Source organism: Anolis carolinensis, unplaced genomic scaffold (genome assembly GCF_035594765.1).
Source record: "Anolis carolinensis isolate JA03-04 unplaced genomic scaffold, rAnoCar3.1.pri scaffold_11, whole genome shotgun sequence".
In the NCBI taxonomy this organism is placed as follows: Eukaryota; Metazoa; Chordata; class Lepidosauria; order Squamata; family Dactyloidae; genus Anolis; species Anolis carolinensis.
Window position 1 is genome coordinate 13,546,417 of NW_026943822.1, and position 19,264 is coordinate 13,565,680.

Sequence of the window (19,264 nt, forward strand, 5' to 3'; positions counted from 1 at the left end):
TCCCAGAATTTTCTAACCAGCATGGCCACACATCATTTAATGTATGCGATTTGGGAGAGCTATAGTCCAAACCAGAGTTTCTCAAACTGTAATCCTCCAGATGTTTTGGACTACAGCTCCCATAATTCCTCACAGCTGGTAAGCTGGCTGGGATTTCTGGGAGCTGAAGTCCAAAACACCTGGATGAGCACAGTTTGAGAAACACTGGTCCAAACAAAAATAGCCTCTCTAAGTTCTGTAGGTAACTAATACTCAGTGTTTATGTAAATACATACTGGGATTGCAATGCATAGTCAGTCAATAAAGTAAGAACTGTTTCAACAGATATAATAGATAACCCATTTCAGTTTTGAAAATATGCTTTGAATTATATTTGATACATGTATGCATAAAATCTCCTAGTAGCAGGTGTCATTTTAGCACCTACAGTTATACTACTGGGGTTAAAGCAATGTATGGTACCCTACTGCCCTGAGGCTGGTCTGGCCCCCATTACTCTCCATCTAGCCCACAATTTACAATCCTAATTTGGCCAGGAATTAGCAAGATTAAGGTTCAAATCTCCACCCAACCATGAAGCCTTCTAAGAATTCTTGGTCTCTCATTCTCTCTTGTCAACCTTGTGAAGCTGAAGAGGGTGAAAAAACTGCATGTGTTACCTTGAGCTGCTTGGAGCAATCTCTGATGAATATAAAGATAATAAATAAAGGAACCATTAGATAGTGTGCTTCATGCTATGTACATACAGTAGAGTCTCACTTATCCAAGCTAAACGGGCTGGCAGAAGCTTGGATAAGCGAATATCTTGGATAATGAGGGATTAAGGAAAAGCCTATTAACCATCAAATTAGGTTATGATTTTACAAATTAAGCACCAAAACATTATGTTATACAACAAATTTGACAGAAAAAGTAGTTCACTATGCAGTCATGTTATGTTGTAATTAATGTATTTACGAATTTAGCACCAAAATATCATGATAAATTGAAAACATTGACTACAAAAATGGCTTGGATTATCCAGAAGCTTGGATAAGTGAGACTCTACTGTACCTAAAAATAAAGTACATCATCTTCTACATTGTCATTTTTACTTCCTTTGGTCAGTTGAAATGCAGGTTATGAATGGACTGAAATTTGCATTCAACTATCCAGAGCCTGCTATGAATCCGTTTTGCATCACAATTTCTTAAATCCTCTAGTGGCAGTCATGATTGGTGATTCTGGGAACTACAATCCAAAATAAGGCGTTCTAAAGACTAGGACATGGAGCAATGGATTCAAACTGCAGGAAAAGAGATTCCCCCAAATTATTCGAAAGAACTTCCTGATGACAAGAGTGTGTTTTTTGGCAGTATAATACAAAGCCTTGGAGTCTTTTTCTTAGGAGGTTGTTAAATGGTGACTTGATGGCCATCTGTTCTGTGTGGCAGGAAATTAGATTGGATCCACCCTCCCTACACACATTTATGTCCTTTAAATATAGACCTATAGTCTCAAAGGAATCTGCAGTCCTACCTTTTTGATTTATATTTCCAGGCAACTTCAGCAACAGCAAGCCGAACTTGAAGTACACCAGAGAGATGGACTGTCATCATATGAGTTATCACAGGTGAGACACACCTGACTGGTTAATTAGACAGGAAATAAGAGATCTTTAAGACAAGAAGTGCAGACTATATGTTAAAAGTAGTGTGTTTACACTGTCTGTATTTTACTACAGCAAAAGCAAGAAAAGTCCTGGGTGCGTTCTTTGTTGGATTGACAGGTGAAAGGGAATGAGGTAAAATGGTTAATCAGACCCCTTGATTAATTGGCTTTCTCAGTGGAAATTCATAATGTTATGGAAGATGTAGAGAAATATCCAACTGCATTAATAGCAATCATGGATCTCTGTTGTCCAGCCCGCTCTATATATCAGTCTTTTTGCAATGCTGGATGATAATCCTATCAGGAAGACACCAGACCTAGAAAGATTGATGCAGATTCATTGTGAAAGTAAACCTGGAAGACAGATTTGAGTTATTTATATAGAAACTTGCTGATAAAGAAAAATGTAACCTCTGAGCATTTTTGTCTCTCTCTCTCTTCCTCTGTGTATGTGTGTCAAAAATAGGTGCCTGTTCCAAGTATACAATCAAATGTTCATGAGAGTGGGAAGCCAGTGGAGAAGCCTGATGCTATCTTCACCCAAGAGAGAGACCCGAGATTTGCTGAGATGTTCACTGGCATAACTACTTGTATGTGGCAGTTCTCTGCTCCATTTTTTGTTGTTGTTTTCCTTTATTCTGATATTAACTATCCATTGTATTGTAAAAAGATATTGAATCCAACATCTCCTTCCAGATGATAATTCATGTGGGGAAGGAGTGGTGATCTATTATCCATTTGAAATCTTGACTTACCCCAATGATTTGTGTGTAATTTGTAGTTGTATGCCTTCAAGTCATTTCTGAATTATGGTGACCCAATACCAACTGGTTGGCAGGGTTTTCTTGGCAAGATTTCTTGCCCTCTCATGAAGTTGAGAGAGGGTGATTTGTCCAAGGTCACTCGGTGGTTTTCAGGGATTTGAAACCTGATCATCAATTCAAGAAAGATATTGACAAGCTAGAATGTGTTCAGAGAAGGGTGACCAAAATGATCAAAAGTTTCAAAGCCAAGCCCTTTGAGGAGCAGCTTAAAGAGCTGAGTACATTTAGAAGGTCATGAGGGGACATGACAGTCATGTTTAAATATTTGAAAGGATGCCACGTTGAAGATGGAGCCAGGCTTGTTTTTTGCTGACTAGGACATGGAGCATTGGATACGAATTGCAGGAAAAGAGATTCCACCTACACATCAGGAAGAACTTCCTGACAGTAAGAGCTATTTGACAGTGGAATATGCTGTTACCTCGGAGTTTGGCGGAGTCTCCTTATCTGGAGGTTTTTAAGCAGAGACTGGATAGCCATTATCAGGAGTGCTTTGATTGTGTATTCCCTCATGGCGGAATGAGGTTGGACTGGGCAGCACTTGTAGTTTCTTCCAGCTCTTCTGTTTCTATTATTTTCAGCAAACATCACTTTTATTTCATATACATAAGTATTAATCAGATAACATTCCATTTTTTCTGAGGCAGGGGAGAGAAGGAGTGTTATGTTCTCTACTTATTTTTAAAGATTGTTTTTAACATGACAGTCTTCTCTGTTTATTGTTCTTAACCTTCTTAGCAGTGGATGAAGTTTTTACATTCATTATGAATTACTCATCATGCAAGCAGCTCTTAGCAAAGGCAGAAACATCCAACTATTAGACAGGACACAGTGAGATGTAGAGACTGCTGAGGCACCTTTCTGGGTACACCGTGATCTTTGTTCCAACATGGAGAACATTATTTCATAAGTTAGATATCCCTGAGGTTGGGGTATCTCCTTCCTACACTCACTTAGCAAAAATGAACATGATTTTTGAATCTATTGGGAAGAACATTGCCTTACTGGGGATTGAGCTGCACTGTCACTAAAAATACCTCTTGTTAGTATGCAACTTATCACATTTTTATTTTATTTAATGCTATTTACATAATTGATATACTGTCTTCTAGGTGTTGGGGAGACATCTAGAAGATGATGTCAAGGAGGAGTAAGTCCTCCGAGATAGCCTCGCCCTAAGCTGTTTAGGGCTTTGAAAGTTGTTACTGGTCCTTTTTAACTGAGTACAGAAGCAAGTGTTTAATGACAAAGCTCTAGTATAAAATTTTAGTGTCCTCCAGCCCCAATTTACCATGTTGCTGTCTTGTCTTGAGCTTGGCAATTTTTTGGACCATTTGCAAAAACAGCCTGGAGGTATGTTGTTGTTCTTGTATTGTTTTCTGCCTTCAAGTCATTTTTCACTGGTAGCAATCCTCAAGTGACCCTTCCATGGGATTTCCTTGGCAAGATTTGTTCAGAGAGGGTTTTCCTTTGCCTTCGTGAAAAGCTGAGAGTGTGTGACCTGCCCAGTGTCACTCAATGGCTATCTGTGTCTGAGCAAGGATTCGGATCCTAGTCTCCAAAGTTGTAATCCAGTGCTCAAACTACTACACCATGGTGACTCCCAGTGTCATTGTTAGATGCTTTCAACTGTCTTAGAGGATTTTCTTGGCAAGATTTATAAAAAAGGAGGCTAGCCATTTCTTTTCTCTTAGGCTGAGTGAGTGGGTAATAACAGATTACACATCTGATTATTTGGGTGACAAGCAGCCATCCCTGTTGAACATTATAGAATCATAGAATCATGGAGTTGGAAGAGACCTCATGGGCCATCCAGTCCAACCCCCTGCAAGAAGCAGGAAAATCTCATTCAAAGCACCCCCCACAGATGGCCATCTAGCCTCTGCTTAAAAGCCTCCAAAGAAGGAGCCTCCACCACACTCCGGGGCAGAGAGTTCCACTGCCGAACAGCTCTCACAGTGAGGAAGTTCTTCCTGATGTTCAGGTGGAATCTCCTTTCCTGTAGTTATCCAGCTAAGTAAATAAATAAGCAACTAACAGATTCTGCATCATATCTGGATTGATTAGCCATAGATCAGTCTATTCTTTGGTCTGCAGCCTCACCTGGATTACATCAGGGGGCAGTAACACACTGCCTATGAGTTGCAGACAACCTGCTACCCAGTTTTGCACTCCCTTCAGCCCTTTCCCAAAAATGTTCTTTAAAAATGAGAGAGAGAGAATGTCCACTTTATGGAAAGATTGCTGAAAGACTTCATAAGCGGACACAGTGACCTGCAGTTCTATACCTTGTTTCACTCACATGTAGGAACATCAATGAAACTGGAACTGGGTTTCCAGCAACTGAGACTTTTTTTCCTACCCTGCAGTGGATGCTTAATGACTAGAATTGACCCCAGAACACCAAAGGTTCTCCACCCTTAATTTGATGTAAAATATCTTGTGATGGTTTAGTACTATTTTTCCTGTGTACTTCCATCAAAGATATATAATGGGACATAAAACCATTGTCCTGTTATATGTAATTAAAATTTGCTGGTGTGTGTCTTCTGATCATTTTTTGACTTTTGAGGACCCTAAGATGAGCCTATTGCAGTTTTTTCTTACCAAGATTTGTTTTTATCAAGTATGCCTTTGGCCTCCTCTTTGGCTGAGAGTGTAACTTTCCCAAGTTTATGCAGTGCGTTTTCATAGGTGAGAAGGGATCCAGTCCCATTCTCCAGAGTCATAGTTCAGTGCTCAAACCACTGCACTGTTCTGGCTACCAGTGTTGTTATTAGGTGCCCTCAAGTCAGCTTACAGTAACTTCATAATGAGGGTATTCTTAGTAAGAATTATTCAGAGGTTTGCCATTTCCTTCCCCTTACCATTACTCTGGTCTTCAGAGCCCTTATCTAATACTCAAAGACTACTACACTGTACTGGGAATGATGGATTATAGGAAAGACAACTTTCATATTCCTCACTAAATAGACATCTGGATGACCAGTGGTTCCCCAGTCCGGATGTGCAGGCAAAACTTCATGTTACTTTTAGGCATTTGTATTATGTTGATTTTGGATTGAGTTGCTCTAGTTCCGTTTGTGCAAATAGTTGGAGCTCATGCAGGGAAGCCAGGCATGGTGGGGACATTCACTCGGCAACCGTCAAGCACGTATTTTAGCAGGAAAAATATGTCTTCTGGCCACGGCCAAATGTTTATAAGCAGCAGGCCTTAAAAGATAGACATTTGATGTGTGTATTTGCGTGCATGCGTGTGCATGTTTACCTGTACTCATAGAATCCCCAGATTAAAAAATAAGGAACCTTTCCTCTATTCCTTGCCCATGTGCAAACAAAGACCATTCTGTATGGAAAACTGGCTAAGTAGTACGCCTTGACATAAAGTATAAGTCACTGACTTCATGCTGCAATCGAGAATTGAAAGCAAGGAGGAAATGTAATCAGTTTTAAATGTTAAATTGTTGAAGTATATTCTTACCTTAGGAAAAGGATCTTACAGTAATTGTGGCAGTGCTTTTCAGGCTATTTGGTGTGCAAGACTGGCAGGTTTTGTTTATTCCAGTGTGCCATTGTATCTGTGCCCATTAATTACAACTGTTTGTCCCCCCCACTGAAATCTCACTAGGCAGGCAGCCTTTTGAATAGCACTAGTGTATAGTATTCTGTGTCTCCTAATTTATCCACACATGGAGCATGTGACATAGCATAGCCCTTGGCCTACATTTATGTCTTTCAAGGCTGACTGTACTGTAAGTCTAGATCAAGGGAAATCGTAGTCCCACTCTATTCTGCTTTCGTCAGACCTCACCTGTGTCTAGTTCTGGGCAAAGCAGTTCAATTCAAGAAGGATATGGACAAGATGGAAAGTATCCACAGAAGGGCAACCAAAATGATGAAAGGTTTGGAAGCCAAGCCCATGTGTTTAGCTTTGAGAAAAGAAGGTTGAGAAGGGACATGATAGCCACGTTTAAATATTTGAAAAAATGTCACATTGAAGAGGGAGCAAGCTTGTTTTCTTCTGCTTTGGAGACTAGGACACAGAGCAATAGATTCAAATGACAGGGAAAAAAGTTTCCACTTAAGCATTAGGAAGAACTTCCTGGTGGTAAGAACAGTTTGCCCATGGAATATGCTGCCTTGAAGCATGATGAAAGTTCATTTTTTGAAGTTTTTAACCAGAGGCTGCATGGCTATCATGTCAGAGTGCTTTGATTGTGTTTTCCTGCATGACAAAATGGGGTTGGACTGGATGTTCCTTGGGATCTCTTCCAACTCTGATTGTGAAGAAGAACCAGTTTTGCTTTGACAGCCATGTAGCCATGTATTTGCTTCCTATCTATCTAATTTGTAATCCAACAAACAGGATTACAGATTAGATAGTTGAATTGAGAAAATCCATTTCAGAGAATACTGTCTGCAAGGGTTTTGCAACATTTTCTGTGAATGTGCAGTTTAGTATATAATGTTGCTTTTAGTGTATTTTATTAGATGGCTTTAGACCAAGTCAAATAAGGCTAAGTAGAATTGTATGCTTCCTCAGTCAGCAGCCATTCATTGAATCCATTCTACCCATGACTCATTCCCACAAGAAACAGAGCAGTGTAGCAGTTAAACTATTTAATGCTCCTGGTGAGGTCAGCAAGCACACATTGCTGACTGGTTTTTTTGCATCATAGCTATCCCTTGGAAATGCACATTTTGAACCTTGCAGGGCAAGGATAAAGAGCACCTTGGGTCATTCAGGAACTTAGGTCATGTTATTTATCAATTTATATAGCAAGTTGTCTGGACACTGCCTCCAAAATTTAATTTTTCAATTCTCAAATGATTTTTTTGCCCACAAATCTTCCAAATTGTCTATAAATGTTTCCTTTAACCTTCCAAATATTCCCTGTGCAAGAAGAAGGAAGAGGAGCCAAAAATGTATCAGCATTATAGGTCACTTCAGGCACACCAAAATATTCTGTGTTCCATTGGGCAGATACAGAAATGAAAAATGACCCCTGCTCCCTGTCCTATTGCCCAGCCATGCTTTAATGGGACAGATTTAACAGCAGTCTTATCAGATATCACTGTGTGTTGCCACTGAACCTGAAGAAAACCCATAGCATCTGCCTACATCATCCAAAGGAGTGCCACCATCTTTTTCTAGTGAACAGACACCAACATGTTTGTGCTGTGCATTGATTCATTCAGCTAGATAATCCTGAAACTTCTCTGTCCTGTGGGTTATTCTTGCAGCTGATAAAAAGATGATGCCTTCAGCATCCACAGGAGGAAACCAGCAGATCTACTCTCAAGGGAGTCCCTTCCAGCCAGGACATTCTGGAAAAACCTTCAGGTAGTGTATATAATTGTGTAAGATATCATTGCAAATAAATGTATTATTAATGTGACAAATAATACCAGTTTCTTTTCCTCATCAATGTAATAGTAATTGAGATTTGAAAGATGGTCCAAAAACCTGTTTCACTCTGGTTTTCCCTCTTCTGTAGTTGAGTAAAAGCTGAAGCTGTAGTGAAAAGAAAGCTCTACTGAAAAGTGAGAGGAAAGAGTGAAATGAAAGTGTGTGTGTGTATAAAAAGGAAAAGGTGGTAGGCCTGCCAAATTTGGTTTTGTCCCTCAACTACATATTGCCCCTGGAAGGTTAACCAGAAGGAAGTATCACTTTCTGTTCCATACTTCCTTTTCTGTAAAGGTGTCAGTGCACCAAAGTGAGCCTCCCTGAGCCTTCAAGTCCATTTTCCTCTTTTCAGCTCATCTGTGGTCCACGTGCCAGGAGTCAACGACATTCAGTCCTCTTCATCAACCAGCCAGAACTTGACCCAGATCTCTCGACAACTCAATCAGAGCCAAGTGGCCTGGACAGGGAGCCGCCCTCCATTCCCTGGACAGGTGTGAAAGTTGCTTTTTATCTGCTTGTTGGAAAAATAACTTGGGGACTGCCTCTGTGTTTGTGTGTGTGTGTCACATTCCCCAAAGCAAATAGTGAAGCAACATCAATGTGAATGGCTTTAATTCATATTTAAGGGCATATGAAACATGGCTTTACACCATTTCCTTTAACAGTTGTCCAAACAAATTTGCTCACAGTCTTCAGCTTGGGCATCAGGCAGGTGAACCCACCAGGATTGTCTCCTTAAATTGAAAATTCGGGAAATGTATACACACTGGATGAAAGCTACAATGCCTTCCCCCTTTGCACTTCCTGAATGCAAACATGGACTATAGTTTTAAAAAGTAAACTTTTTAAGCTTTATAATAGTTTCCTTAGATTTTAAATCAGTAAAAGCTGGCTGCACTATCAGCTTTCTTGTTTTGGTCTTTTAATTTTTGCATATTAGCCTCAGGGAACTTCTGTTTTTTCTTCGTGTACTCTGTGAATGCACACTAATGGAGAAGGCTGCCCCGTTCCGCATTGTGCCTTATTTCTTTTGTACCAAATAAACATTGGGTTTGGACATTCAACTTGTTGTCGGGTTTGCTCTGTCCCACCGTCCTGGACCTCAGTTTGCTAGTCTCCATTAGTGTGCATTCACAGAGTACACGAAGAAAAAGGTCAGGTTGCTTACCTGTAACCATGTTTCTTCGAGTGTACTCTGTGAATTTATACAAACCTGCCCTTCCATCCCCGCTGGCAAACCTCTCCCTTTCTTGTTGCCTTTGCAACGCAGGAACTGGGGAGCGAGCGCCCAGGGCTGCCTTATATGCCCTGCGGGGAGAGGGGCATGGTTACCACCAAAATTCAAACTTTAGCTTGGAAAAGTTTTCGTTGGAGCCTGCACAGGTGCAGCCTTCTCCATTAGTGTGAATTCACAGAGTACACTCAAAGAAACATGGTTACAGGTAAGCAACCTGACCATTCTCTTTCAGTTTTTTATTACATGATCAAACAACCTTCAGGCCTTCCTCTTTTTTGATGTCTCCTCTTGAAATTTGCCCTCTCCAATCCTGTGAAAAATAGCATGCCAAGGGAAAGGAGCAGAGGTCCTCCCACATCTTGCTCTTTCCTCCTCAGCTGTCAACCCAGAGGGAACGCATAGATGAATTGTCAGTAAGGAAAAGGGCAAGGATAGAGGTTGACTCGGGGCATTCTGTTCAGAGGCCCAGGCAAACCTTAATGGAGAACTATTTTGTAGGAGAGCATCTCTCACAAAACCCCTTAAACTGAATTGACCTTGAGTTCACATTGCTGCAGCATAATTAGGGGTGGTAAAGATAAAGGTTATTTCACAATTATGTTGTCTTTAATAACACTGGAATTCTATTGTGCCCTTGTTCCTATGCCAGAAATCCAGAAAAATAATGTCTTTTTGCTTCCCCACCTCCACATTACTCCTCTTCAGCAAATTGCTTCACAATCTGGCAAGGCTCAATCCTCTCCCTTCGCGATTGGAACCAGCCATACCTATCCCACTGATCCAGCATCCTACAGTCCCCTGTCTAGTCCTGCCACCTCTTCTCCAAGTGGGAACGCCTATTCCAGCCTAGCTAACAGAACAGCAGGATTTGGTAAGAATGAAATGGGATTAAAGTAAATTTAGATGATTATGACTATTACTGCTGCCACTGCTACTGCTGTTATTCTGTATGTCTGTTTTCCTTTCTCTACTACTATTACTATATGGAACTTTCAGATTTGGTGATAGCAGAAGCACATAAAGCTTTAAATAGCCAACCAGGCAGGCCAACAAGCAAACCAGTCACTTGTCAGCTAAAGTTAGAGATGCAAGGGCCAAACATTTTCACCTTGGACCTAATCCATTACTTTTAGAATCCTCTGGAGCCAAGAGGCAACAATTTTGTTAGAAATGTTAACCAAAAGGTGAAGCTGCATTGGAGCTTGCTGGCCATAAAATCACACTTGGCCTGTCTCAGAACTAAAGGAGTTAATTTGGTAAGTAAGGTGTGTGAAATAACGGAGAGGGCTTGAGCTGTACTCAGGTAGAGATTGCTCAAAGTGAAGGGTCATTGGAATGGAATGGAAATGTCTGATGTACATTTTAATGTGACGCTAGATATATAAAATAGGTATAAAACCAAACATTTACTGAAAATAAATCCGTATTTGCAAGGCTTGCTAAAGAGGCTGGTTTTCTTTTTTGTGGAGTATAGCTGAAGCATCTTCTGCATTCACTCTTAAGGCGGCTCATTGTTGCTAACAAGATTGTGTGAATGGGTGGCATTCAGAAACCTTTCACTGTTGCCAAATTGTTCATGACCCCAACATCGATCTAAATGATTGAGACCCACAGTTTAAAGCACAAGAGAATATTTGGTTTGAAATAATACTGGAAGTGGGGACAAAAAGTTTTTTTTTAAAAAAAATACAAAATTATACTCTTATAACTTTTGTAGATGGGTTTCTTTCAGCTGAGAGCAGTCAAAGCAGTGGACAGTTTCAAGGGAGGCCTTCAGAAGTGTGGTCCCAGTGGCAAAGCCAGCATCACAACCAGCAGAACAGTGAGCAGCACCCACACCAGCAAACAAGCCAGACAGAAGTGTTCCAGGTGAGTTCAGGCACTACTGCTTTAAAAATCCCAATTTTAAAGGGTGGAGACCTGAAAAGAAATTGTACTCCATTTTCAGAAATGTGCTGTTTCTTTTTCACAAGCCACAAGAAATAGTGTGTGGACTTTTCAGGGTGAGGTGATAGTATTAAGCTTATTACGAGACAGCTTTGTAAAACTAAGCCTGAAATACAGTGGAATGGCAGCTGGTATGTACCAGCTGGTATTTGGGGGGGGGGGGGGGGAGGTGGGGGGCTAAAACTCCATGAATCCTCAAGTCGCCATTGAGTTCTGGGAACTGTGGTCCAAAAAGTAACTTTTTAAGTTCTGATATCTTCTGAGAAGAGTCAGATCTGCAATGAGATTAATTGAAATGAGCCAAATACGTTTACTTGCTTACTCCTGGATTCAGAATTAGAGACTTGGGACATATGTCAAACACTGGTAGTTTCTGATATTTCGAATGAAGCCTGTTTCTTGTACTTTTGCTTCCAGTCTGTTCTTTTAGTTTTGTAGTTAGTTGCTGTACATCTTGCAATAAAAGCAGATGACAAAAACAACTTTGCCTGAGATAAGAAAACAAGGAAAATAATGTATTGTTTTACTTGTCCTTATCTTCTAGGATATGTTACCTATCCCAGGTGATCCAACACAGGGGACGGGGAATTACAACATTGAAGATTTTGCTGATCTGGGCATGTTTCCTCCGTTTTCTGAGTAAATGTATCTAGCCAGATAACCTTTTAAAAGAATGTCCTGAAGCAGGGAGAATCTGCACTGGTGTAGGTTGGGCTCTGCTTTTTTTCTGTGTTAACTTATCATAGAAGTGATTAAACAAGAAGTCTCCATTCCCATTTCTTAGATAATAATAACTTGCTGTCCTTCCAAATGCTGACCGCGCAAGTTCTAATGAAATAATTCATGCTGCCTGGTTGGGGTTCATGTAAGGATTCGTTTTATATCTCATGTCCATTTGCAGTAGAGAGTGGGGTTTGGGGTGGGGATGCAGTAGTATGGAAGGCACTTTGTGAACTTTCTCTAAGCTCTTTACATTTGAATGTGAACCACTTCTTACTTTCCCTTTTAGAGAAAGTTGTTTGTGTAAATAGATAATGAAATAACAAGCACTCCCAATCTTTTTGCATATTACTTGAACATAAGCTACTTGGATTTCATCAAGGCTTAGAGCAAGGATAGTTCAATGGATTGAGTATGGTGCATTTAGCAAGAATTAACTTAAAAGAAATACAGATTCAGTTCCTGTATGTTTTACTATGGAAGGCACTTAGCTCAATGACTAGAGCTAATGATTTGCATGATGAAGTCTTGTATTCAGTTTCTTTGGCATCTCCACTGGAAACTAATTCAATTAACAGAAGCCCCACCTCCACTGCTATATAATGCAGTTTCAGAATGAGGTTTAACTTTAGTGTAGACTCATATAATCCAGTTCAGTGCATTTAAGGTGCATTATATGGCAGTGTAGGTGGGGTCAGAGCTGGAAATGTCCTCTGTTCTGAGACCTGGGAAATCTAGTTTGAGACAGTACTGGATTGAAAAAATAAAAACAGTGGCTGGAGGCATGCTTTTTTATATGCCCAGTTCAACAAGTGAGGCCAATGACTGTGCACAGTTGAGGTTGTATGACTGCTCTGGGTTCTATGCAGTAACTGTTTCATTTTGCATTGTGATAAGTTTCAAAAGAGCATTAATTTGGATTATGCTTATCATAGAAGTGAGTTTATGGAATTTTTGCTCCTCTGAGAACTCAACAATAACCATAGCCCAAATGGTCAACCTGATCTTCAAGCAAAAAATGATCACTTTCAGTATAGGCAGTCCCCAAATTATGAACAAGATAGATTCTGTAGGTTTGTTCTTAAGTTTTATTTGTATATAAGTCGGAAAAGGTACGTTTTAAGTGTAACTCCACACACACACACACACACACACACACACACACACACACACACACACACAAGCTTTGGATAGTATAGGAGAGGGATAACACTCCTGTGGTGTTTGTTTTGCTATCTGTGCCCCTGTTCAGAAGATTTAATCTCACTTCTGTCCCTAAGATAAATAGATTTTGAAAAATGTGGCTTTTGGTGATAAAAGTGGAGACACCTTTTTGCCATAATAATTCTTTCAGAAGTGAATTCCCCTTCTTAGGGCTAATTTCCTGTTGTCTCACCCTATTCTTAACTATGAATCGTTTGTAAGTTGGATATTTGTAACTTGGAGACTGCCTGTACTTTGGAAAGTTCTGCCTTCCGGACAGAGCTCCTAGTGCTCCGAAACAAGACTTTCCCACATGACCTAATCCTCTCATGATTGTTAAGACTTCAAAGTTGTCAGCACCACCTCTTGCTTGGTAATCTGCTCTAAGTAAACACATCAAGAAAGGGGACATTCTAATCCCATCTCCTTCTCTGTCCCTGTGGAGAGGGGCCATCCAAAATGCATGAAGGTTCTCCACATGTAGAGAGATTCTCCTCTTTTTGCTCTGCTTGGTTCACTCTCCCCTCCTGTTCACTCAGAATAGATTGCAAAGCATCTGAATAAGGCTCCCTTCTTCATATCTTCAAAACTACTGAGCATTTCTGCTTTGAAACCAGCACAATTTTGGGTTCAGCAATATGGCAGAAATGAGCAGGAGATTTCTCATACAACTTTGAAAGTAACTTCTTTATTAACTGAGGATATGAGCAACTTCTGTCAGTAGCTCAGCTGAAAATTAGCATTTATAAGAGCCCACTGTCTCTGAACTTCACAGCCCCTAGGATTGCCATAATGAAAAGCAGCAGCGACTGCTTTGGTACCATTAATAGTTGTGTAGAATAATGGAATCATAGAGCTGGAAAAAACCACAAGGGCCATCCAGTCCAACCCCCTTCTGTCATGCAGGGGAAAACAAAGCATTCCTGACAGATGGCCATTCGGACTTTGCTTAAAAACCTCCAGAGAAGGAGATTCAATTGTCTCAAAAGTTTTGATTTAAAAATAAAATAGACCAGAATGTTCAATCATAGTTTATGTTAACCTATACTAAGCTATGTAACAGAAGTGCTAAGAAACCCTCCTAATGAATTGTGAATATGTGTATCAGGCCACCTGCAAGACAGATCATCCCATCATGTACATTCATCCTTTTGTGCTTCGGTCCTGATGTACATTGGTTCTGTTGAGCATCAGCCCTGTTGTACAACACTCAGTGGTCACTTCACTGATGCCCCTACATAATAATGCCTTGCTAAATATGGATGCTGTGAAACTGTTCAAGTTTCCTGCAGACATAAATCCATTTACAAACACAGAAGTCCCCAAATGAATTCCAATTCATTTTATTTTTAATTAGGCAAGCAAGAAATTTGCAAACAACGTTGCCCGTGCTATCTTTAGTCAACAGCCATATCAGCTTCCAGGAGGAGACACATTTTTGTGTGGAGATAAGCCTGCTTCAGTGACATCCATTATTAATAATGGTTATGGTTCTGCCTATGTTATAGAGGCTAGTTGGGAAAGGTTTACTTATATCAGCCAGCACTGTGTGTTATTCTTGAGCTGGGACTGCTGCCAAAGCTCATCGAATTTCCTCCTTACTCCTCTATAGCTATAAATCACCCAAAAAGCCAGAAGCAGAACAGGTAGAGAAGCAAAGGGGAGCAAGAGATAAGCATTCCTGCATACTTTGCATTATGTCCTAGAGGAGACAAAGGTCATGCAGTGCTGCCAGTTTCAGCAATGGCCCTATGTTAAGTGTAACATGTAGTTTTACTTACTGTTTCGATCATCATGTCTAGTTTGCTTGACTTTCCTTGCTCAAGAGGACAGTCTGAAATTGTTAAAACAACACCTACCATTTGAAAGGTCCTTATAAAATGTTAAGAAGAGTGTTGCATTGATCTGACTGTTTTAACATATTTTGTACGTCCTGTTTTCTCAGCACCTCCTTCTCCAAAGATAGGCTACTGTGCAATCCTCAATGCCTTATCAATGTCATATTGCCGGATTTGTTGCCTTACAAGATAACAAGTGAATGAGTAGTTTTAGAGGAGCAAGTTTGTTCTTCCGGTTCTATTGGAGGTTGAAAGGGACAGGACTGGGGCTTTAGTTGTTTTGGATGAGACGGTATTGCTAAACATGGGGTGAAATGGGGACATTTTGCTATGTTTATGGGAACAAATATATTTTAAATTGTCAGCCTGAATTCAAGGACATAGGCCAGTTTGCTTATATCATATCAGGCCTGATGGGCCTGATGGGTATTAAGCCTTTTTAATACTGTTGAACCGCGCCAAATCTCCAACTTTTTGAAATATCATTTCAGTGGGGAGAAAGTATGAAGTCTTCAAGATATCCTATTAGAACGATATGCCAGTTGTAGTCATCAGATTAAGCCATACTTTGACGGCAATTATGCCATGAGTTAGAACAGTTATTCTCAACCTGTGGGTCCCCAGATGTTTTGGCCTTCAACTCCCAGAAATCCTAATAGCTGGTAAACTGGCTGGGATTTTTGGGAGTTGTAGGCCAAATCGAAGTGATTCCTAAACTTTTAAACATTAGAAGAGAACTGTTTTTGGTATGGGTTGCATGATTATAGCACACCTTTGTTGAAATTTGTAAATTGAGGCTGTCTCTGTTACACTTATGTCTGCATTTGTGGGGCATTAAAATATATGCTGCTTCAAACATGGGGAAATTGGTCTACAAAGCTGTTTCAAACACTACTTCAGATAGCAATGATTACTGGTCTGATCATGTAACCAGCTCTAGTTAAAATACAAGATTCTGTCTGACTCTTCCATGACTTGCCTCATTCCTGCCTAGTAGACACCCAATCTGTCCAGTTTCATTTTGGCTCCATTTGCCATTAGCTTCTGTCTTGGCTGCATTGTTTGATCATCCCAGTTCTTCAGGCTCCTTTCATTGCCAGCTAGGTTTGATCCCTAGCCCTTCCTAAATGAAGAGGAGGGAATGGTGCTTTTCTAGTCCAAACTTTTGCAAGCTTACCTTCCTCTTAAATCGGTATACTTTAATTCAGTGGTTTCATTCCTGTTGTTTTTCAATGGGAAGGAGATAGTCATGTGCTAAGCTTTCTCCCATTGAAACCTGAAAGTACTCAGAATTGATGTCTCTCCCCCCCCCCCCTTAAAAAAAAGCTAATTTTTGTATTGTTTGCATTCATATGTTTTGGAACTCCTTCATGTCTGTGTGGAACTGTGCTGTGGATAAAGGTGTATTTTGTACTTCTAAGTGTTCTGTATAGCAAAACCAGTTTTGTGTTTCTGTATAATTAATAACTTGCCTTTTAAAATGTCATTAAAATAATGAGCCATCGCCACTTGTTATTTATCATACTTAAGACGGATCATTAGACTCTAGTGTAAAAAGAAGGGGATATCCTGATCTTTGGTGTTATTCACTCAGTCTAATAATAATAATTCATTTATTTACAGTATTTATATTCCACCCTCCTCACCCCAAAGGGAACTCAGGGTGGATCACAGAACATACATATGCGGCAAACATTCAGTGCTGTTTATACACTGACAAGACAGCCAATTGTACATAGATGTACAATAATAATAATAATAAATTTATTATCTGCCTCTCTCTGCAGCTCGAGGTGGGGTATAACATCGTTAAAACAAGATAAAACACTATTAAAGCTCACACAGATACACAGAGTTAAAATGCAAGTTAAATTTTAAGTAGGATTTCTTTCCAAGTAAACTATATGTGGACTTACACTGTCATTTCTTTGTATGCAGTATTTATGTTGTTTTTCAAAGCAGCTTGTAAACATAATAACGCAACAGCTGGAAACCCCCCAAACGAGGAATTAACATAAGACTGGCCTACAAGTCGAGAGGAAATGAGTACGTTTTTGTGATTTTCCAAAAGCCAGCAAGTGATGAAATTCAACCCACCTCCCACAAGGATAACCTGAGTCCACATTGCTGGGAGGACCACTTTGAATGCCCAACTTCTCATACTTAGAAAATGCATCCTTAATGATGGAACTCGGAACAGGCAGATGAGAAAGCGTGAAGTGGAACAGACTCAAGAAGGCTGGAGTCAAAGAGGAGGATGGAGTTACATTTATGCAAACTTTTATTTCAATGAGTCCTGTAGAAAAGCATGAAAAGCATAAATGTTGTTACTAGTCGATGCAAATTCATCCTTATGATGGAGATGGCAGTATTCCAAATAAGAACTGTGTCTCTAAACCAGGGGTCCCCGAACTAAGGCCCGGGGGCCGGATGCGGCCCATCGAAGCCATTTATCCGCAGAAGAAGGTTGGGCTAAATGATCCAAGGGGTCTCTTCCAACCCTCTTTTTATTTTTATTATTATTATTATTATTATTATTATTATTATTATTATTATTAACATTGAGGCTGGGTGGCCATCTGTCAGGGATGCTTTGCTTGTGCTTTTGGTGCACAGAGGCAGAAGGGGGTTAGACTGAATGGCCCAAGGGGTCTCTTCCAATCCTCTTTATTATTATTATTATTATTATTAGTAGTAGTAGTAGTAGTAGTAGTAGTAGTATAGTTGTTACTAACATTGAGGCTGGGTGGCCATCTGTCAGGTGCTTTTCTTGTGCTTTTGGTGCACAAAGGCAGAAGGGGATTGGACTCAATGGTCCCAAAGGGTACCATATGAGTAATAATAATTGCTCAGTGGCCAGCTATAGTCCGGTCCTCCAACAGTCCGAAGGATCGTTAACTGGCCCCCTGTTTAAAATGTTTGGGGACCCCTGCTTTAATCCAATCCAATTCATTCATTTTAATTTCCCACAGTGCCCCCTATTATAGGAATTGTAATAAACTAAAGGAGTCCCGGTGGCGAAGTGCATTAAAGCACTGAGTTGGAGACCGAAAGGTCCCAGGTTCAAACCCCGGGAGCAGCGTGAGCGGCCGCTGTTAGCTCCAGCTCCTGCCAACCTAGCAGTTCGAAAACATGCCAATGTGAATAGATCAATAGGTACTGCTCCGTCGGGAAGGTAACAGCGCTCCATGCAGTCATGCCGGCCACATGACCTTGGACGTGTCTACGGACAACGCCGGCTCTTAGGATTAGAAATTGAGATGAGCAGCAACCCCCAGAGTCAGACACGACTAGACTTAACATCAGGGGAAAACCTTTACCTTTACCTTACCTAATAAACTGAACAGGCTGTTCTCAGCTGTTCTATTTTTTTTTCCAAAAAATAATAATGGGAAACACATGACAAGTATTACCAGAGCCTGAGAGACATGGGTTAAAAATTACTGCTGGGCCATACAGGCCCTTTGGGTTACACTTTATCAGCCTCAAATTAAGACAATGGCAAACCCACTCAGAACAAATCTTCCCAAGAAAGCCCCATGATAAAGTCATAGGTTTGAAATGCTTTGAAGACACACAACAAAATGTGTCTTGGCAACAGCCCAAAGAGGCCTTTTGCTGATGCCAACACTGACCTGGCATGGCTTCCTCTCCCCATCCATGGCAACCTCCAGCCCATGTATGATGCTTCGTGAGAAAGCATTTCAACAGTAGCCCAGCAGCTGTGTAAATATTTCAGGTTTTTTTTTTAAAAGAACGATACCAGATCCTCACATTGCCCCTGCAAACATGCTCATTTTTCTCTGCCTTTTATCTTCTGTCTTGCCCTGTCCAAGCCAAATACCCAAAGGGAAGTCAAGTTCCAAACTGGTGAATTCAAGGGTGGAAAAAGGAATTAAAGAGAAGGGGGGATCATAATGTAATAATGTTTTTGAATATGAGGCTAAAAGTGTCCTGACATCTGCCCACTCCCAGCTTTAAAGAACATTCCAAGTTAGTTTTAACAATTTAGGCACAATAAAATAAAACAAAACTTGGACAATGCTTGTCCACGTTGACTTTAAAAGCAGCTTGTTGAAGTGATGAAAGCCTTACTTGACATGTAACTTAGTGCGATCTATTACATTGCTGTTAAAATGTAACTTCCTTTCTCATTTCAAAGATAATATTGCCAATAACTATATTACTTCCAACCCGTTGCTTCTAAGCCTTAGTTTGCTCCCCAAGCCTCCAAGCCGACCCGTTGCTTCCCAAGCCTTAAGATTAAAATATAGCTCAATAAACCAGGATGTGAATGAGTAGCATATTGTTGGGTGCAACCTATTTGATGCAACAGGGATAGCTTCCTACAATGACTGAACATGCAAAACAATTCACACCTGAAAGAGCCAAAATCGACATCATCTATGCCTTTCTTGGTTATATGGAGGAAGGAGCA

General features: G+C 40.4%; 1 protein-coding gene across 2 annotated transcripts in view; it reads left to right on the forward strand.

The window, feature by feature from the left end:
• arnt2 (aryl hydrocarbon receptor nuclear translocator 2) overlaps nt 1-16,330 on the forward strand; it is a 56,320-nt gene extending 39,990 nt beyond the window's left edge. The window contains exons 13-19 of one of the 2 annotated variants that reach the window (XM_062963425.1): nt 1,540-1,612; nt 2,117-2,240; nt 7,719-7,818; nt 8,234-8,372; nt 9,824-9,989; nt 10,836-10,987; nt 11,610-16,330. In XM_062963425.1, coding sequence (XP_062819495.1) covers nt 1,540-1,612; nt 2,117-2,240; nt 7,719-7,818; nt 8,234-8,372; nt 9,824-9,989; nt 10,836-10,987; nt 11,610-11,708 — 853 coding nt within the window. In that variant the 3' untranslated portion in view covers nt 11,709-16,330. The remainder of the gene's footprint in view (nt 1-1,539; nt 1,613-2,116; nt 2,241-7,718; nt 7,819-8,233; nt 8,373-9,823; nt 9,990-10,835; nt 10,988-11,609) is intronic. The other variant, XM_003225902.4, reaches the window with a different exon arrangement.
• Nucleotides 16,331-19,264: the final 2,934 nt, after the last annotated feature.